The 15,834-nt window shown below is 33.1% G+C and overlaps 2 protein-coding genes across 6 annotated transcripts; both read right to left on the bottom strand.

The window, feature by feature from the left end:
- Positions 1-7,650: 7,650 nt before the first annotated feature.
- LOC107874829 lies at positions 7,651-9,135 on the bottom strand. 2 transcript variants are annotated; one of them, XR_001675609.2, is made up of 2 exons: positions 8,292-9,135; positions 7,651-8,044 (listed from the first exon to the last, which is right to left on the bottom strand). XR_001675609.2 is itself a non-coding variant. In XM_016721550.2 (2 exons), the coding sequence occupies exons 1-2, from the start codon at positions 8,573-8,575 to the stop codon at positions 7,777-7,779; spliced, it is 381 nt and encodes a 126-aa protein (XP_016577036.1). In that variant the 5' UTR covers positions 8,576-8,654; the 3' UTR covers positions 7,660-7,776. The 2 variants fall into 2 exon arrangements, 1 of the variants encoding a protein (XP_016577036.1); XM_016721550.2 differs by having other exon boundaries at positions 7,660-8,044; positions 8,463-8,654.
- A 2,358-nt stretch (positions 9,136-11,493) lies between these two features.
- Positions 11,494-15,017, bottom strand: LOC107872777. Of its 4 annotated transcripts, none has more exons than XR_001674971.2 (7): positions 14,694-14,960; positions 14,440-14,520; positions 13,968-14,189; positions 13,205-13,378; positions 12,344-12,397; positions 12,138-12,277; positions 11,494-11,992 (listed from the first exon to the last, which is right to left on the bottom strand). XR_001674971.2 is itself a non-coding variant. In XM_016719378.2 (3 exons), the coding sequence occupies exons 1-3, from the start codon at positions 14,697-14,699 to the stop codon at positions 13,932-13,934; spliced, it is 345 nt and encodes a 114-aa protein (XP_016574864.1). In that variant the 5' UTR covers positions 14,700-15,017; the 3' UTR covers positions 13,814-13,931. The 4 variants fall into 4 exon arrangements, 1 of the variants encoding a protein (XP_016574864.1); XR_001674972.2 differs by having other exon boundaries at positions 12,138-12,255; XR_001674970.2 differs by having other exon boundaries at positions 12,138-12,397; positions 14,694-14,961.
- Positions 15,018-15,834: the final 817 nt, after the last annotated feature.

Raw genomic sequence — 15,834 nt, 5'->3', positions numbered from 1 at the left:
ATGATACATTGTGAAGTACCGTTTGTCTCCCTCAGCATGAGAAATCAGGAAAAGAAAATGAAAATGAGAGAGTCTTATTGGTGAAAACCCTCATGGGCACCATAAGGCGATGTTGAGTTGAGAGAAAATGAAAATGAGAGAGTCTTATTGGTGAAAACCTTTGCAGGCACCATAAGGCGATGGTGAGTTGAGAGAAAATAAAAATGAGAGAGTCTTATTGGTGAAAACCTTCGCAGTCACCATAAGTCGATGGTAAGTGGAGAGAAATAAAATGAGAGAGTCTTATTGGTGAAAACCCTCACGAGCACCGTAAGGCGATGGAGAGTTCAAGAGAAAAGTGAAAAGTGAGAAGAAAGAGCTTTGTTGGCGAAAGTCTTTTAAGATGTCGTCAATCGAATGTGATGTAGGAGTCCAATGGATTTGAGGAAATATCTCAGCAGCAAAGGCATAAACTCAATAACAAATGGGGAGTTTGGATAGGAAGATCATGCAGTTCAATCCAAAATGCATATCATAATCATTGGAGTTGGTTGTCGTATTCAGATAAGTTTTTCTTTTTAAATATGGGACATTGCCCTTTTCTTTCATTTACATATTCATGTTTTTTGTCTTTTCTTATGTCATTTATCAAAATAAAAGTCACCATCATTTTTTTTATATTTTAAGTCAAGTCTGTGTCAAAACAAGCGAGAAAAAATTTCAAAATTTACTACCAGTCTTTCCAATTGTATGAGGAAAAGCCAAGGAACAGCACAGGAAAGAAATATGATCGTAATTTAACATGAAGCAAAGGGAGTCTATCAACCGACAGGCTATTGGATTCATAAAAACATTCAGATTTGGGAAAAAAGTGCACCTCAGGGGCATGGTAAAATGGAAACCCGTTGTTTGAGTCAGAGCTCATTTCCCTCAATATGGGTCTGGGTCAATGATGCTGCAAGACAGGGCAGGTGTTAGCGATTTGGAACAAAGATGAAAGGAACGAGTGCTGGTCAGATACCTGAAAGGCCAAAATGTGCAAGCCACCACTAAGTTTTTAACTGACAAATTTTCTTTGTTGAAACAGGGGCAAATTTATTTCACTTAATTCAGTTACCATTGGAAATGCACATCCGTGAGATTTTACTTTCTGCTCAGGATCCTCCTGAAAAATGGGATTTTACTTTCTGTTCAGGACCCTCCTGAAAAATGGGATTTTACTTTATGCTCAGGACCCTCCTGAAAAATGGGATTTTACTTTCTGTTCAGGACCCTCCTGAAAAATGGGATTTTTACTTTCTGTTCAATGATTTTACTTTATGTTCAGGACCCTCCTGAAAAATGGAATTTTACTTTCTGTTCAGGACCCTCCTGAAAAATGGGATTTTTACTTTCTATTCAGTGATTTTACTTTATGTTCAAGACCCTCCTGAAAAATGGGATTTTACTTTCTGTTTAGGACCCTCCTGGAAAATGGGATTTTTACTTTCTGTTCAGTGATTTTACGTTATGTTCAGGACCCTCCTGAAAAATGGGACTTTATTTTATGTTCAGGACCCTCCTGAAAAATGGGATTTTACTTTCTATTCAGGACCCTCCTGAAAATGAGATTTTACCTTCTATTCAGGACCCTCCTGAAAAATGAGATTTTACTTTCTGTTCAGGACCCTCCTGAAAAATGGAATTTTACTTTCTGCTCAGGACCTTCCTGAAAAATGGGATTTTACTTTATGTTCAAGACTCCACTGGAAAATGGGACAACGCTTTCGAAAATGAAATACTACTTTATTATAATTCTTGTTTGGGATAATTTTCGGTCTAGTTTTAATTTTAGGTTTCAGCAGCCCGCCTGAAAAATAGGGTGATGAAATAGCAAGTCAGGGGCCCGCCTGAAGAACAGAGTGATGAAATAGCAAGTCAGGAACCCGCCTGAAGAACAGGGTGATAAAATAGCAAGTCAGGAGCCCGCCTGAAGAACAGGGTGATGAAATGACAAGTCAGGAGCCCGCCTGGAGAAGAGGGTGAAGAAGCGAAAAGTCAAGCAATAAAGCGAAGCAATTGAAAGTCAAGCAACAAGTTGGAAGAAATTGCAAGTCAAGAGCCCGCCTGAAAAATAGGGTGATGAAAGTCGAGTCAAGAACCAACAGAAACCGTATAGATAGGATTTTCGTAATTTCATTTATGTTTTAACTTATAATTTTCATTTTGATGTAATAATAGAGCCGCGGACCGGAACCTCGACGGAACCACACTCGACTCTCCAACTCGGTATAGTCCACTTCTCTTCCAATCCTTTGAAATACCCGTGACCTGATTCTTTCATAACTTGGATAGGAAGGATGTTTTAAGTCAAGACCCGGTTGTCCTTCTTCCTTCTGTTTCTTTCTTTGAATAATGGTCGGGTCAAAATTTGGTCTCGTCTACTTCTTTGTCTGAAAACACTGTGTGTTTACATTCAAAGGGGGCATGATGTAGACACGTAATTTCGCCCCCCTTAAAAGTTTGATTTTATTCATTTCTACCTTATCCTACCGTGTACCCTCACCCACGTGATTACATCCCACATAAAATACAAAAAATAATAAATAAATAATAAAATAACTAATCCTATCTTATCCTAACAACCTACCCAATCAAAATAAACCCCACCACCCCATACCCTACCCCACCTCACCACCCCACTACCCTACCTTACCCCCTACCCTTTTTACACGTTTTTTTGAACCCGTATTATCATCATCATCATCCATATATATCATCAGCGAAAAAAACCAAAAAGGAGGAGGAACAAAAAAAATAAAAAAACACAGAGAACACTATCAGTAACCAAAAAAAAAATAATACACACAGATCATCTTAATTTTTTTCTTTCTTTTCGACTCCATAATCAGACCTCTCCTCATAATTTTTACACGACAAGAACACTCATAGCACACACACACACAGAGAAAATTGTGATTGAGAGATATTACGAGAAGGAAGGAGATTCGTGAAACAAAAATAATGGAGAGAGTGAGATGGATCGAGAGAGAGGTACAGCAGGGGTGAGGTTATTCCGGTGAAAATCTCTCCGGAACTGTCACCGAAGAACTCTCTCACCGGGAAACACGTATACGCGGATATCAGTGAGAAAGGGGTCGTAAAAAGGAAGCGGATTGAGAATTTTTGACTAGAAATAGTTAAACCGGAACAAGGTCGGTGTCCACTATTTGGTCGGTAATACCGAGCTCACCGGAGCTCTGGTGTGACAAAAATACGACGTCCAGCCCCCCTTTGTTCCATCTGAATCTGCGTTAAACCATTTTTCCGACCTCGGAATCTAGTCAGTTTTCACGGTCTACGTCATTTTCTGCGTCGCCAGTAGGAAACAGTGAAACCGGCGCAAAAAAAAAATTGGCAGATCTGGCCGGATAACGTCATTTATTTGGTTTAGGCGTCACCGGTTGAACGGGAGCTGTTTTTCATCTTTGTTCCAGATCGAATAGGTGATTAACCTCGTGCACTAATTTGGTGATTCCGATTGCGATTTCTATTTCTTGTTCATCGCTTCTCATATTGTTTTTCTTGGAATTGGGCTTTGGTATTTCATCGAGTTCGTTCCTGTTTGTCGTTGGTCTTAATCACTTTTCTGGTGCAAATTCTTTAATATCGGCGTTGGAATTCGTCACTATTGAGGTTCTGTTCCAAGTTCTAAAGTCCGGGCCTTCTTAAATATTATTATCAACAAAATCAACTATCGAAAGGTCTAATTCTACTCTTTTCCTCTTCTATTTTAATGTTTTACTATGCTTCGGTGTTTGGATTAATGTTCGTGTGTTGTTTGATACTTGTTGGTGATGAACGTATGTTGTCTTGTTTGGTGATAGTTTGTTCTTTTGAGATGGATTCGTTGTTTAATTTCGTTGAAAAGTGATTGTGGGTTGCTGAAATATAAATGGTGAGTTGTGAAAATTTAGTATAAAAATGAAATTTGGGGACGGGAATCGAAAAATAGAAAAAAATGAATATTATGATATTTTTGATACATTGTTGATGTTGAATGCGATATGTCGTTGAGCGGGTAGGCAAACGTAGGTCGGGTAGGCGAAATTTAGGAATAAGTGTTTCGTGAGATGTTGGAATGTGCGTGTGAATGTTTCTTTATAGTTTATCGTGTTTAATTCAGATCTATTTATTTAGCCGGGGAATGCCCCGAGATCGCTTGTATTTATTCACTGGGTAATGCCCCGACGTATCATGTTGGCGGAAAATGATCGTGATGAAGGCCCGCGGCGTCGGGTAAGGCATTGGAGCTTAGTCTAGATTTAGTTTAGACTAGGATTTATATTTTCGTATTTTTTACTTTTCTCGGACTGTATAATTGGACTGGATTTTACGTTTTTGGACTGCTTTGTTTTGTTTATTGTTTGATTAGTTTGCATTATTTTGTGTGGTTTATACAGTTCATAATGCCAAAAATAGTCGATACACTCTACCGAGCGACCGTGGTTGAACCACGGGATCGAGGGATGCCTAACACCTTCCCCTTGGTCAACAGAATTCCTTAGCCGAAATCTCTGTTCGCAAAACCAGTTTAAGAGTCAAATGGTTTCGAAAAGGATTTTCCAAAGGTGACTTGGAACACTGGATTATGCCAAGTGGCGACTCTGAATAAAAAATGTAAAAAATCCTTTTCCGAAATAAAAATTTCATTTCTTGTCACTTAAATAATAAAACCCTTGCGAACTTTAAAATATACATTTTTTGGAGTATCTAAAAAAGGGGGTGTGACACGAAGCACAATGACTGCTTGTGCTTCTTTGAAAGTCCTTTACCTTTTAATGCTTCTATCAAATTTTTATTTTTGAAGCTTGGACCAACAATGAACACCAGGTCATCACGATCACATGGCTTGTCTTTGCCTTTTATGGGTGTGTGGGGTACTTTTTTAGGTTAGAATAGGTATAACTTGAGAAAGAGGATAACATTTTAGTCTAGTAACTATGGCAAACTCTATCCAACCAAAACAAACAAGCATGTCACAGTAATTTATCCATACCTCATCCATCTTATCTTTGTTTTCATACGTAAACCTACACTTGAGAAGTCCATATACTATTTTCATTTGAAAACGAGCATTGTTGTCCTCCGACATATCAAGATATTTCTCAAAGCAGTTTTTCCTGAAATAAGCATCCAATTTTTGTTCTCGAAGTATTTTTCTGAAGGCGTTGAAAGATTTTCTCATGGCTAACTTAACCACAAAATTACCCGTTAAATCTGTGGCACCATCTCACTGTATTCTCACAGGATAACAATCAATGTTGAAGGTTTTAACCAACTCTTTGGTGGAAGGGCTATTAGCATTTGGATCATCTCTTTTGAAACATTCCTCCTCCCCGTATTCATCATATTCTGCTCCTGATTGAGGTAACGCTTGTAAAGCAAGATCATAGAGTGGTGGATATAGCCTAGCTGCTTCACTTGTTCCTTTACTTGGACTTGATTCGATTTCTATTCTTTTGGAAACTATGTTATCTAAAATTAATAGGAACATAAAAAAAATATTATAGCTGATTAATGCATCATTTAAAAAGGATAATAGTAAATCAAACAAGCAAAATATTAAAATAATAGTTCCAACAGATCATCGATCTGTTGCACCAGGTAGTATCTTTGTTACATCATATAACCAACTTGTTGCATCGAATGTGTAATCTGCTGTAATAATACAAAATATATGACTCATCTTTTAAGACAGATGAATGGTCTGTGCAACAAATCACATATTATTGTAATATATGAGTGATCTGTTGAAATAGTTAAATAACTTATTGCAACGAATGAGTAATTTATTACAACAATACAAAATATATCACTCATCTGTTGAGAAAAATAAATGGTTTGTGCAGCAAAGCATACATCTGTTGCAACATCATCTCTTGCAACATATGAGTGATATGTTGGAACAGTTAAATAACATGTAGCAATGGCTGAGTAATCTATTGCGATAATACATAACATATAACTCATCTGTTGAGAAAGAAGAATGGTCTGTGAACAAATCACACATCAATTGCAATATATGAGTAATCTGTTAGAACAGTTAACTAACCTGCAGCATCGACTGAGTAATCTATTGCGAAAATACAAAATATATCACACACCTATTGAGAAAGATAAATGGTCTGTGCAATAAGTCATACATCTGTGCAACATATGAGTGATATGTTGGAACAGCTATCAACTGTAAATATTATTTAGATTTCTTTCAACAAAATGGTCGTCTATCACGGCAGATGAATGATCAGTTGAAAAAATCAAGTCTTAGACATATCTTATTGAAAGAGTTGATAGGATTTTATCCAACAAGAGGTTCATCTATTGCATCAGATCATTAATCCGATGGTTTCTCCGTTGCATCAGATGGTTAATCTATTGCATCAGATTTTTTTATCCGATGGTTAATCTGTTGCAACATATGGTTAATCTATTGCATCAGATAGTTAAACTGGTGCATCATATGCTAAATTTGTTGCATCAGAATTTTAATCTGATGGTTCCTCTGTTGCATCAGATGGTTGATCTGTTGCATCATATGATAAATCTGTTGTAGCAGATGGTTAATATGTTGCACCGGATGGATAATCTGTTGAAGAAAATAAAAAAGAGTAGCACGATTTTGTTCAATAGAAAAATAGCAATATCATCATTTTTACCAAGAACAAGAACAGAATAAATCAACCAAAATCATTATTTTGTTTGTATAAACACAAACAACAAAAATCAAACTTCAAAAAATGCAACAATCAACAAAAAATCATAAGTTACTTCGAAAAGAGAAGAGAAGAAATACCAGAAATTAGGGTTTTATTCAGACCGCATTTCAAATTAAAGCAACAAATATTGAAATTATTAACCAATATTATAAGAAAAGTTGGCTCAAGTTCCTCGTTTTCTTCAAAACTAAAAAGGCCATAAATTTTTACCTGTGAAAGAAGAAAAGGAAAGATGAAGAATTTGAAGTTGTTGTGGCCGGAGAGCAAGGCTGTCACGTCGATTGAAGGTTGAAGAATTCGAAGCTGTTGTGGCCAGAAAGCAAGGTTGTCACATCGATTGAAGGTTGAAGTCGAAAGGAACTGAAGCCCAACTATTTGTCGTCGGAGGTTGAAGTTGTCAAGGATTGAAAGGAGAAATTTGCAAAACTGTTGATTGTGAGAGAGTTGAGAGAAGTTGTCGGGAGAGAGAGGAGAGAGACTAGTTGGTTTGATTGAATAGGGGTGTGGGTTGGGTTGATTTGTATTTTTGAAAAGATTAGAAAGTTTTGAAAATATTAATCAAGTCCAATTAACTTAATCAAGTTTCCTAATGATGTTTGGCCCTTTAAGTTGGTCACTGTCACCAATCCTTCATTAAAGACTTAAAAGACACTTTTTCTTCAATTTTCTCATCTTAGTTTTAAGTTAATTAGTATTTGAATCATGGGATGCTTTAAGTAAGAAATGTATAAACAAAAAAAGAAAACTACATGTATGTATATTCCTACAAAGTGGGATTTGGGGTAGAGTGTATGTAGTCTGTGTCTCTGCCTCGAAGGTGAGGCATATAGAGCATTCCATTATGTATATATGTCCTATTAAGCAGAAAAAAACAATTATTCAGCAATAGTCTATATTATATATAACTCGGTACTAAGCAGAAAAAAATCCAGAACATCTTATTAGCAGAAAGTCCAATTAACTTATATTAGTACTGTTGAGTCTTAAAGTACTCCTAGTGACAAATTAAAGCCAAATCAAAATGCATAACTCTAGATATTTACATAGATATATGTATATATGATAACATCAACTCGAGAAAGATTACATCAATCCATTTATATCCGAAGTATACATGAGCCAAGCTTGAGGAGGCATATCTAGCACTTGGGAGTTGTTTCGTTGTCGCTTTGCGTATAGGCACAGTTCCAATTGAACATTCTTCCTTGTTCGACCCATATTCCTCTGCCATGAAACCACCTGACTTGGGCACCTTTTTTGGTTGCACAGCTTTCAATCTGTCTTTCCAGTTCCTTCGAAATGATCCTCTATTTTGCATATCGTAGTAAACAAAATGAAAATTAAATTGCCAAATCATACAGCCATAACAAGGTATGTACAATTCAAACTAAAAGAAGATATTAAATTATATGACAAAGTTGATGAGCCATCCCTCTTACCCTAGCTAGAAAAACTGAAGTAACATTTTCAATAGACATCACAAGTGAAAAAAAAGAAGATATCCAAAGTTTAGATTCTTTCTTCTGAAAAGATCCAATATAACAAAACTTATACCTTAATTCTTGTTGTCCCCAGTTTCGGATCCAAAAGTGTCAGTTGTTTATAGATATTTACACAATCGTACAAGTCTCCATGAATAGTTTACAAAAAAGATCAATTCCATCACATAAAACGAAAAACCGTTCTTTCAGACTTCAGTAATACTGCATTTACATATACATATACCTCAATTGTAAGGTTGGATCTTCCACATTGGACCATATTTTAGAGAGAAAGACAATTGAAGCTAAAAGAGCGAAGCAAATTAAAGGTGTTGTTACCCTCATAGTTACAGCCATTGAAAAGTAATTTTTTGCTGAGAATTAAGAAAGGGTGATGAAGAGCTGAAAATAATGAATTAATACGAAGATACTCCCTCCGTCTCATTTTACTCGTCTCAAATTGGGATGGCAGGCTATTAAGAAAAATAATAAATAACATGGCTAGTTTACCATAGTACTCATATTAAATGATGTTTACATTTTAATTTAAAGAAAAAGTAATTAATGCAAAGGGTAAAATATGAAGAAAAAAAATTGTTTTGTCTTGATTAGTAAAAAAGGATAAGTAAAATGGGATACCAGATTGAAGAAATTTAGGACGGGTAAAATGAGACGGAGAGAGAGTATTAAAGATGTTGATATATATTGCAGCTTAGCATTGATGAGGCCGATGGCTAGCTAGCTAGGTTGTTTCCAATTTGAACAATTATTTAGTTACTACAAGTAAAAATAATCAACCTTCGGAGGTTGGTTGAAATATTGATCAAATAGTATCTTTTTTAATTTTTTTCCAAAATAAAGATTCAAGAGGTCGGTTTGAAAAACCTCATTTTTATTGCGTGGTAAAATATATTTTCTCCATTGAATCATGATGCTTATTGATTTAATACTTTCTTCTTTTTTTTCGAAAATTTATACTTTTTAGTGGAAAACACGACCTCCATTTTAAACTTCCTTTTTAGAGGTCACTTTTTTATCTTTTGGAAAAACCAACTTTTGAAGATCGATTTGGATTTTCACTATTTCTGTCCATTAAAAAAGTTAATCTTCAAAGATCAATTTGATTAAAGAAAAATATTTTTTAAAAAAAAAATCGATGTCAGAAAATTGATGTTTTCCAACTTCTTTTGAGATGGATTTCCGACTGTTTTAGTAGTGATAGTTACTCTTATAATGGATTTTGTTGATGAAAAGCATCTTAATTAAGTTAATTAGTATATGCAATATAATATCATGAGATGCTTTAAGTAAGACTTACAAACAAAAGCAGAAAACAACTTGTTACCGCTACTTGTTAGACAATATCCTAATCTTATCAACATTCAAATATTATTCTTAATAATGGAGTTAGGAGGCACATGACATTCATTCAACTTAATTATTTCGCCAAATTAGCTTTTTATGTGTATAATAAGTATTCAATAATTATGTTACATATTCTGAGCAATGTTTTCTTTAAGTCGCGAAATCAAAATATGTGTACTAAAAGGATTTCTCTAAGCAAACTTTGTATAAAGAATTTATTTTTGTAGTCAAAATCTGCATAGAGAATATTTTTGCTCATCATTTTTACTTGTCCACAACATATTTTATATTTTTTAAAAGAAAATGATACATGAAGTGTATACTTTAGTGTAATGTCCGTAACTATTAGCACTTCAAAAATCTTAAAAAATATTTTTTAGGGAATTAGGAATTAATGTTAAGGTAAATAAGAAAAAACATTACTTTTCTCTTAATATGCTTAAATAGACAAATAATAGTATGATAAACGAGAAAGCACTCCTTCCTTCCATCTTTATTTATTTATTTTTTACTTGATACGTCCCTTGAAAAATAATAAATGAAAAAATAATTTTACTATATCACCCTACAAGTCATTTAAATATTGAAAAAATATCCCTAATGTTTAATAGTAAGTAAAGTTGAACAATTATTTCAATATACTGAGTAGGCATTTTGTCCATGTTTCATTGCGAAATAGAAAAAAAGTAGTTTTTACTTTCAAAGTAAAAAATGATGTTTGAGAATTGAAATTATATTTAGCCATGAAATAAATTAATGTTTTTTTGTGATTAATTTGGAGTGAAAAGGGTGAAAACATCATCTACTATTTTGGAGAATTTTTTTTTTGTGTGTGTGAGAAAAGTGAGAATAAATTTTTCGTCTTTTTTTTATCAAATATATTTTTTGGAGTCAAATTCTAAAAAAAAATAAAAAAATCTAGTCAAATGCCTCCTAATGAATAAAGATGGACCGAAAGATGAAATATTTATAGGCCTTCATAATTAGGATTATTTCCAAAAGTAGCAGAAGGATATACTGTTAGAACTTTCCTTAAAAATGTGGGAGGTTGCAACTACTTACTCAGATTTTAATTATTTTCATTCTTTAGGGTGTGCCTTAATTGTCTACATTAAATAGTGTAATCTTAGTTTTTGACTTATTCAATACCCGATTATATTCTCTCTTTGTTTTTGAATTCAAAAATCGATAATATCTCACCAATATTCATTTATGTCTTTTCATTTTGGACATACTCAAACGCAACACCTAACCTAAATTAAATTTAGGATTTAGGATTTGGTAAGTTAAAAAGAATTGTCATAGATACATTCTTTTTTTTTAAATCTTAAATTTACACCACATGATATGCCACAAGCATCCAATTGATTTTACACCCTCTTCTTCAATTCTTCTTCCACTAGCACTGTTTCCCTCCCCTCTATCACCACTACCACATCAAAGTCCGAAAAGGACAACTGTACAGGCAATTACAATTGCATAATCCTTATTTTATCCATCTCCAACTCCTTAGAGCTCTGGTTAAACAAGTTGAAATTTGTCTTTAATTGTTTGTAATTTATAAGTAACTTTGTCCACAATACGATTTTTAGTTCATTTGTGACAGTTGTCATTAGCAAATCATCTAATATCCTTATTATTAATGGAACGCCGAATAGACACTACATGTCAAAATATATTGATTTGAAAATTCATATTTACCCGTCAATATCAAGGGAGAAATTGAAACTTTTCTTTTAATTAACGGTAATAATATTAATTCAAAAGTTAAGCAGAAGGCAAAGTTATTCTACTCGTATCCGAAAGCTAAGTAAAGATGACTTTTGATCTAACATATACTATCAGTACATTCGAAAATATAACGAGGCGTTAGAAGAATTAAAAAAAAAAAAAACAAGTTTTCTAACAAATTTTAGGTTCAAAGACGGTTAGCATTCATGTTTAAACCTTCAAATTAAAGTCAAGGTACATATATAGTAGGGTACCTTTTCCATTTTCAAATATATACAACCATTCCCTTGATCTTTACCACCTCTACCCCAAAATATAAAAGAATAGTCCCAACATCCATCATTCTCATTATAATGATTTCCTTCGTAGTAACACCTTAACTCTTTAGAGTTTAGATCCAACCTTAGAGTCATCTGGTGGAACTTGTTCTTTGTGGCCATCTACTTGTATTTCATATAATACTTTGCGCATATAACTAGTTAGGTAACGTTGCCCTCCTCTAAATTGACCATTTCCCATAGGAAGGCTAATATCTTCGCCTGCCGGTGTGTACACTTTTCCTCCGTATTGCACCAAGTTCGCTGCATTTGCGCTCAATCTGTTGAACACTTCATAGGGCCACATTCCTATCTCCTCGTTCATTACCGGCATTACAAGATGATAATCAACATATTCCGTCTAACAAAATTCATAATAACGATATTGTTAGCTTGATGTAAGCGCATGTACCAAATCAAATGTAGAATATATGAAACGTCGATTAAATATTTACATAAATAGAAGTGCAAAAGTGCTTGAGTACATGAAAAATAATATATACTACCTGAGAAGCACTTCCTCTTTGTAATTAGTTTCTATGTCGGAGGTCCTTGGAAAAGCATGATCTATAGGTATTACTCGGCTCAATAGAATAAATCCTGGACACTGAGTGTTGTAACATCCTGTTTTTTGATACCCATCCACCTATTCAAGTATTTGTTGATTATTTTGTTTTCCAAAATTAATTAGTTTATTTAAAAATATACTTACTGTCCACGTGGTAAACAATCGAGTTCGGGTGTCACCGTACAACCTTGGATGCACCTGGGGAAAAATGTTCAATTGTTATATCTTTTGGCGAAAAAAAATAGGATATCTTTCCTTATATGTGGGATCAATGGATGACTGAAATGCCTACACCAAACTTGTGGGATAAGTGAATATTGTATTTTCAAGTAGATTCTTTCTAAACTAATTTATTTCTGTCCTTATATGTCAATTCATGTGACATTGTTTGATGAGTTGATACGAAATTTATGTTAGAATTTTGAAATATTTGTTATCGTAATGATGACATAATATCTTGCTTATAAAAGCTTCTCATAATTAGAATAAAAAGAAAAGTATAAAGTTAAATTATTCTCAACTACTGAAATGTTCTACTTTTCTTGAAACAAATTGTTGATAAGAAATATTCCACAAATAGAAAATGAGGAAGTATTAGGTAGTGAATCCAAAGAAATAATAACGTAAAAGATGCAATACGGGCAGGAAACTAGAGTGGACTACAACTTTGTATAATTGGCTATCAAAGTCTATTTTCAAAAAAAAATATACAAAATTTGATGAAGATGACCATTAAAGCTAATTAGTTAAAGTTAATAATTTTTGAAAGATCAATAATATAAGAAGATAGATGACTTTATAGCCAATATATTACCTCAAATTAGGCGACTAATTGAGCAATCAACTTCAAGAAAAGTATTTAAAAATTGCTATGGATGATTGAGTGATATAATTTCTCTAACTCAAATTCAGTGATACAAATGTTGGAGAAAAATAATATAATGGACTATTAGTTTTTTTTTTTTAAAAAAAAAAAAGAAAGAAATTACAAGATTTGAAACTTACAATCTATCCCACTTGTATTTGCTCGAAGATTTGTTCATTCCCGTTTTGGAGAAAAATGGTTGAAGCACTGTATGAGCCAGTTCCACTTACTTGAGGATTGTATAAACAAAGAAAAGCTGAGACCCCAAAAAATATGTCTATCGGTGGAGACGCTTTTATAAAAATTCCTGCAAACTATAAGTACAATAATTTTTGTCACCTTTCAATAATCTAAGCATTTTGAATCTACAAAATTTCATATAAATTTGTACTTTAATTAGCTAAGCTAATTTGTAAATCCTTAAATAAGTGTCAACACGAGCAACCTATGTTTTATTAAGGACATTATTTCTCTCTCATTTTATTAATTAAGAAGCTGAGGCACGTATAGATGAAATTATGTCCTATTAAGTTTTAACACAATGACTAAGAGGAAAAAAACTAAGTACCCAATACTAGAGAGTAAAGGTCCATAAAGGTTATATAATTAGAGCCGTCAAAATGGATTTAATCTAAAATATCGGTTTACCCCAATCTTTTACGAGCTCAGTCTCATTTGGTCTGCCGGGCTCAAAAATAAATTACAATAAATAAAAAGTACCAAGCAGTAAAATAGAAAACAAACCAAAATTATTAAGCACTCTATATTATAACTGCCAATTAACTTAGCACTGTTGAGTCTTAAACTCGTTATGACGAAACCAAATCAAAATGCGTAACTCTAGATATATATGTATATATGATAACATCAACTAGAGGAAATATATTTGTGAACGAAGATTACATCAATCCATTTATATCCAAAGTATTCATAAGCCAAGCTCGAGGAGGCATCTCCAGCACTTTGGAGTTGTTTCTTTGCTATTTTGCGTATAGGCACAGTTCCAAATGGACATCCTTCCTTGTTCAACCAAAATTCCTCTATCATGAAAACACCTGATTTGTGTGCCTTTTTTGATTGCATAGCTTTCAATCTTTGTCTTTCCAGCTCCTTCGCGATGGTCCTCTGTTTTGTATATTGTAGTAAACAAAATGAAAATCCATTCGCCATAAATGTTAATTCAAAATCATATCATATAATAATATCAAGTTATGTACAGTTCTAACTAAAAGAAGAAATTAAATATATGCAAAGTTGATGAGCCATCCCTCTTAACATTTGTAAGAAGACTTCACAAGTAAATAAAAAAAGAAGATATATGTATCCCAATGTTTTAATTCATTCATTGAAAAAACTCCTACAATAAAATTTATACCTTATTTCTTTCCGTCCCCAGTTTTGGTTCGAGAAGAGTCGGTTGTTTGTAGATATTATCATACAAGTCTCCATGAATAGTCTACAAAAAAAGATCAGTTCCATCACATAAAACGAAAAAGAGTTCTTTCAGTACTACTGCATTTACATATGTATATATAACTCAATTGTAAGGTTGGATCTTCCGCACTGGACCATATTAGTGAGAAAGACAATTGAAGCTAAAAAAGAGAAGCAAATCAAAGGTGTTGTTACCCTCATAGTTACAAAGTATTTTGGTGAGAAGAAAGGGAGATGTGAGAGATGAGAAGAATGAATTAATATATATGAAGATATAAAGTTGTTGATATTGCAGCTTAATTAGCATTGATGAGGCCGGTGTAGCTAGCTAGCTAGGGTGTTCCCAATTTGAACCATTATTTTGTCACTCACTCAACTAGCTAGCTACATCTTTTAGGCAACAAAATATTCTTGTTTTGTATTCCCTCTTTTTGTGTACTAATCTTGCATATTACTACTACAAGTAAAAATAATCAACCTTCGGAGGGTGCAGGTTGAAATATTGATCAAATAGTATTTTAGTTAATTAGTATATGCAATATCATGAGATGCTTTAAGTAAGAATTGTTCAAACAAAAGAAGAAAACTAGCTTGTTACCACTACTTGTTAGACAATATCTTAATCTTATCAACATTCAAATAGTATTATTCTTGATAATGGAGTTAGGAGGCACACACCATTCATTCAACATAATTATTTCGCCAAATTATCTTTTTATGTGTATAATAAGTATTCAATAATTAATTTACATATTTTGAGTAATACTTTCTTTTAAGTGGCGGAGTCAAAATAACTACTAAAAAAGAATTTCTCTAAGCAAACTTTGCATAAAGAATTTATTTTTGTAGTCAAAATTTGCCTAGAAAATACTTTAGTCCTTCATTTTTACTTATTCATAATGAATTTATTTATTTTTTTGAAAGAAAATGCTAAATGAAGTGTATACTTTATTATAATGTCCATAACTATTAGCGCTCAAAAAACTTGAAAAATAATTTTAGGGAATTAATAGTTACTGTAAGGTAAATAAGAAAAAAATATTATTTTTCTCTTAATATGCTAAAATAGATAAATAAAAGCGAAGAATAAGTTTAGTATAATGAACGCGAGAAAACACTCCTTCCTTCCATCTTTACTTGTTCATTTTACTTGATACTTTTTTTTTAGAAATAATAAATAAAAAGATAATTTTACTATAACACCTTTATTAACTACAAGTCATTTAAATATTGAACGAATATCCCTAATATTTAATAATGAATAAAGTTGAACAATTATTTTAACATACTGAGTAGGCGTTTGTCCATGCTTCATTATGAAATAGAAAAACGAGTA

This window comes from Capsicum annuum, chromosome 6, assembly GCF_002878395.1.
Source record: "Capsicum annuum cultivar UCD-10X-F1 chromosome 6, UCD10Xv1.1, whole genome shotgun sequence".
Classification (NCBI taxonomy): domain Eukaryota; kingdom Viridiplantae; phylum Streptophyta; class Magnoliopsida; order Solanales; family Solanaceae; genus Capsicum; species Capsicum annuum.
Note: the sequence above shows the minus strand (reverse complement) of the source record. Positions and strands in the feature narration are given on the sequence as shown.

Excerpts from the sequence above, each read along its gene's own strand:
- LOC107872777 (XM_016719378.2), bottom strand. Across the intron at positions 14,190-14,439 it reads TGGGGACGGAAAGAAATAAG|AGGACCATCGCGAAGGAGCT; the intron begins GTATAAATTTTA and ends TATACAAAACAG.
- LOC107874829 (XM_016721550.2), bottom strand. The coding sequence starts at position 8,575 with ATGGCTGTAACTATGAGGGTAACAACACCTTTAATTTGCTTCGCTCTT. Across the intron at positions 8,045-8,462 it reads GATCCAACCTTACAATTGAG|AGGATCATTTCGAAGGAACT; the intron begins GTATATGTATAT and ends TATGCAAAATAG.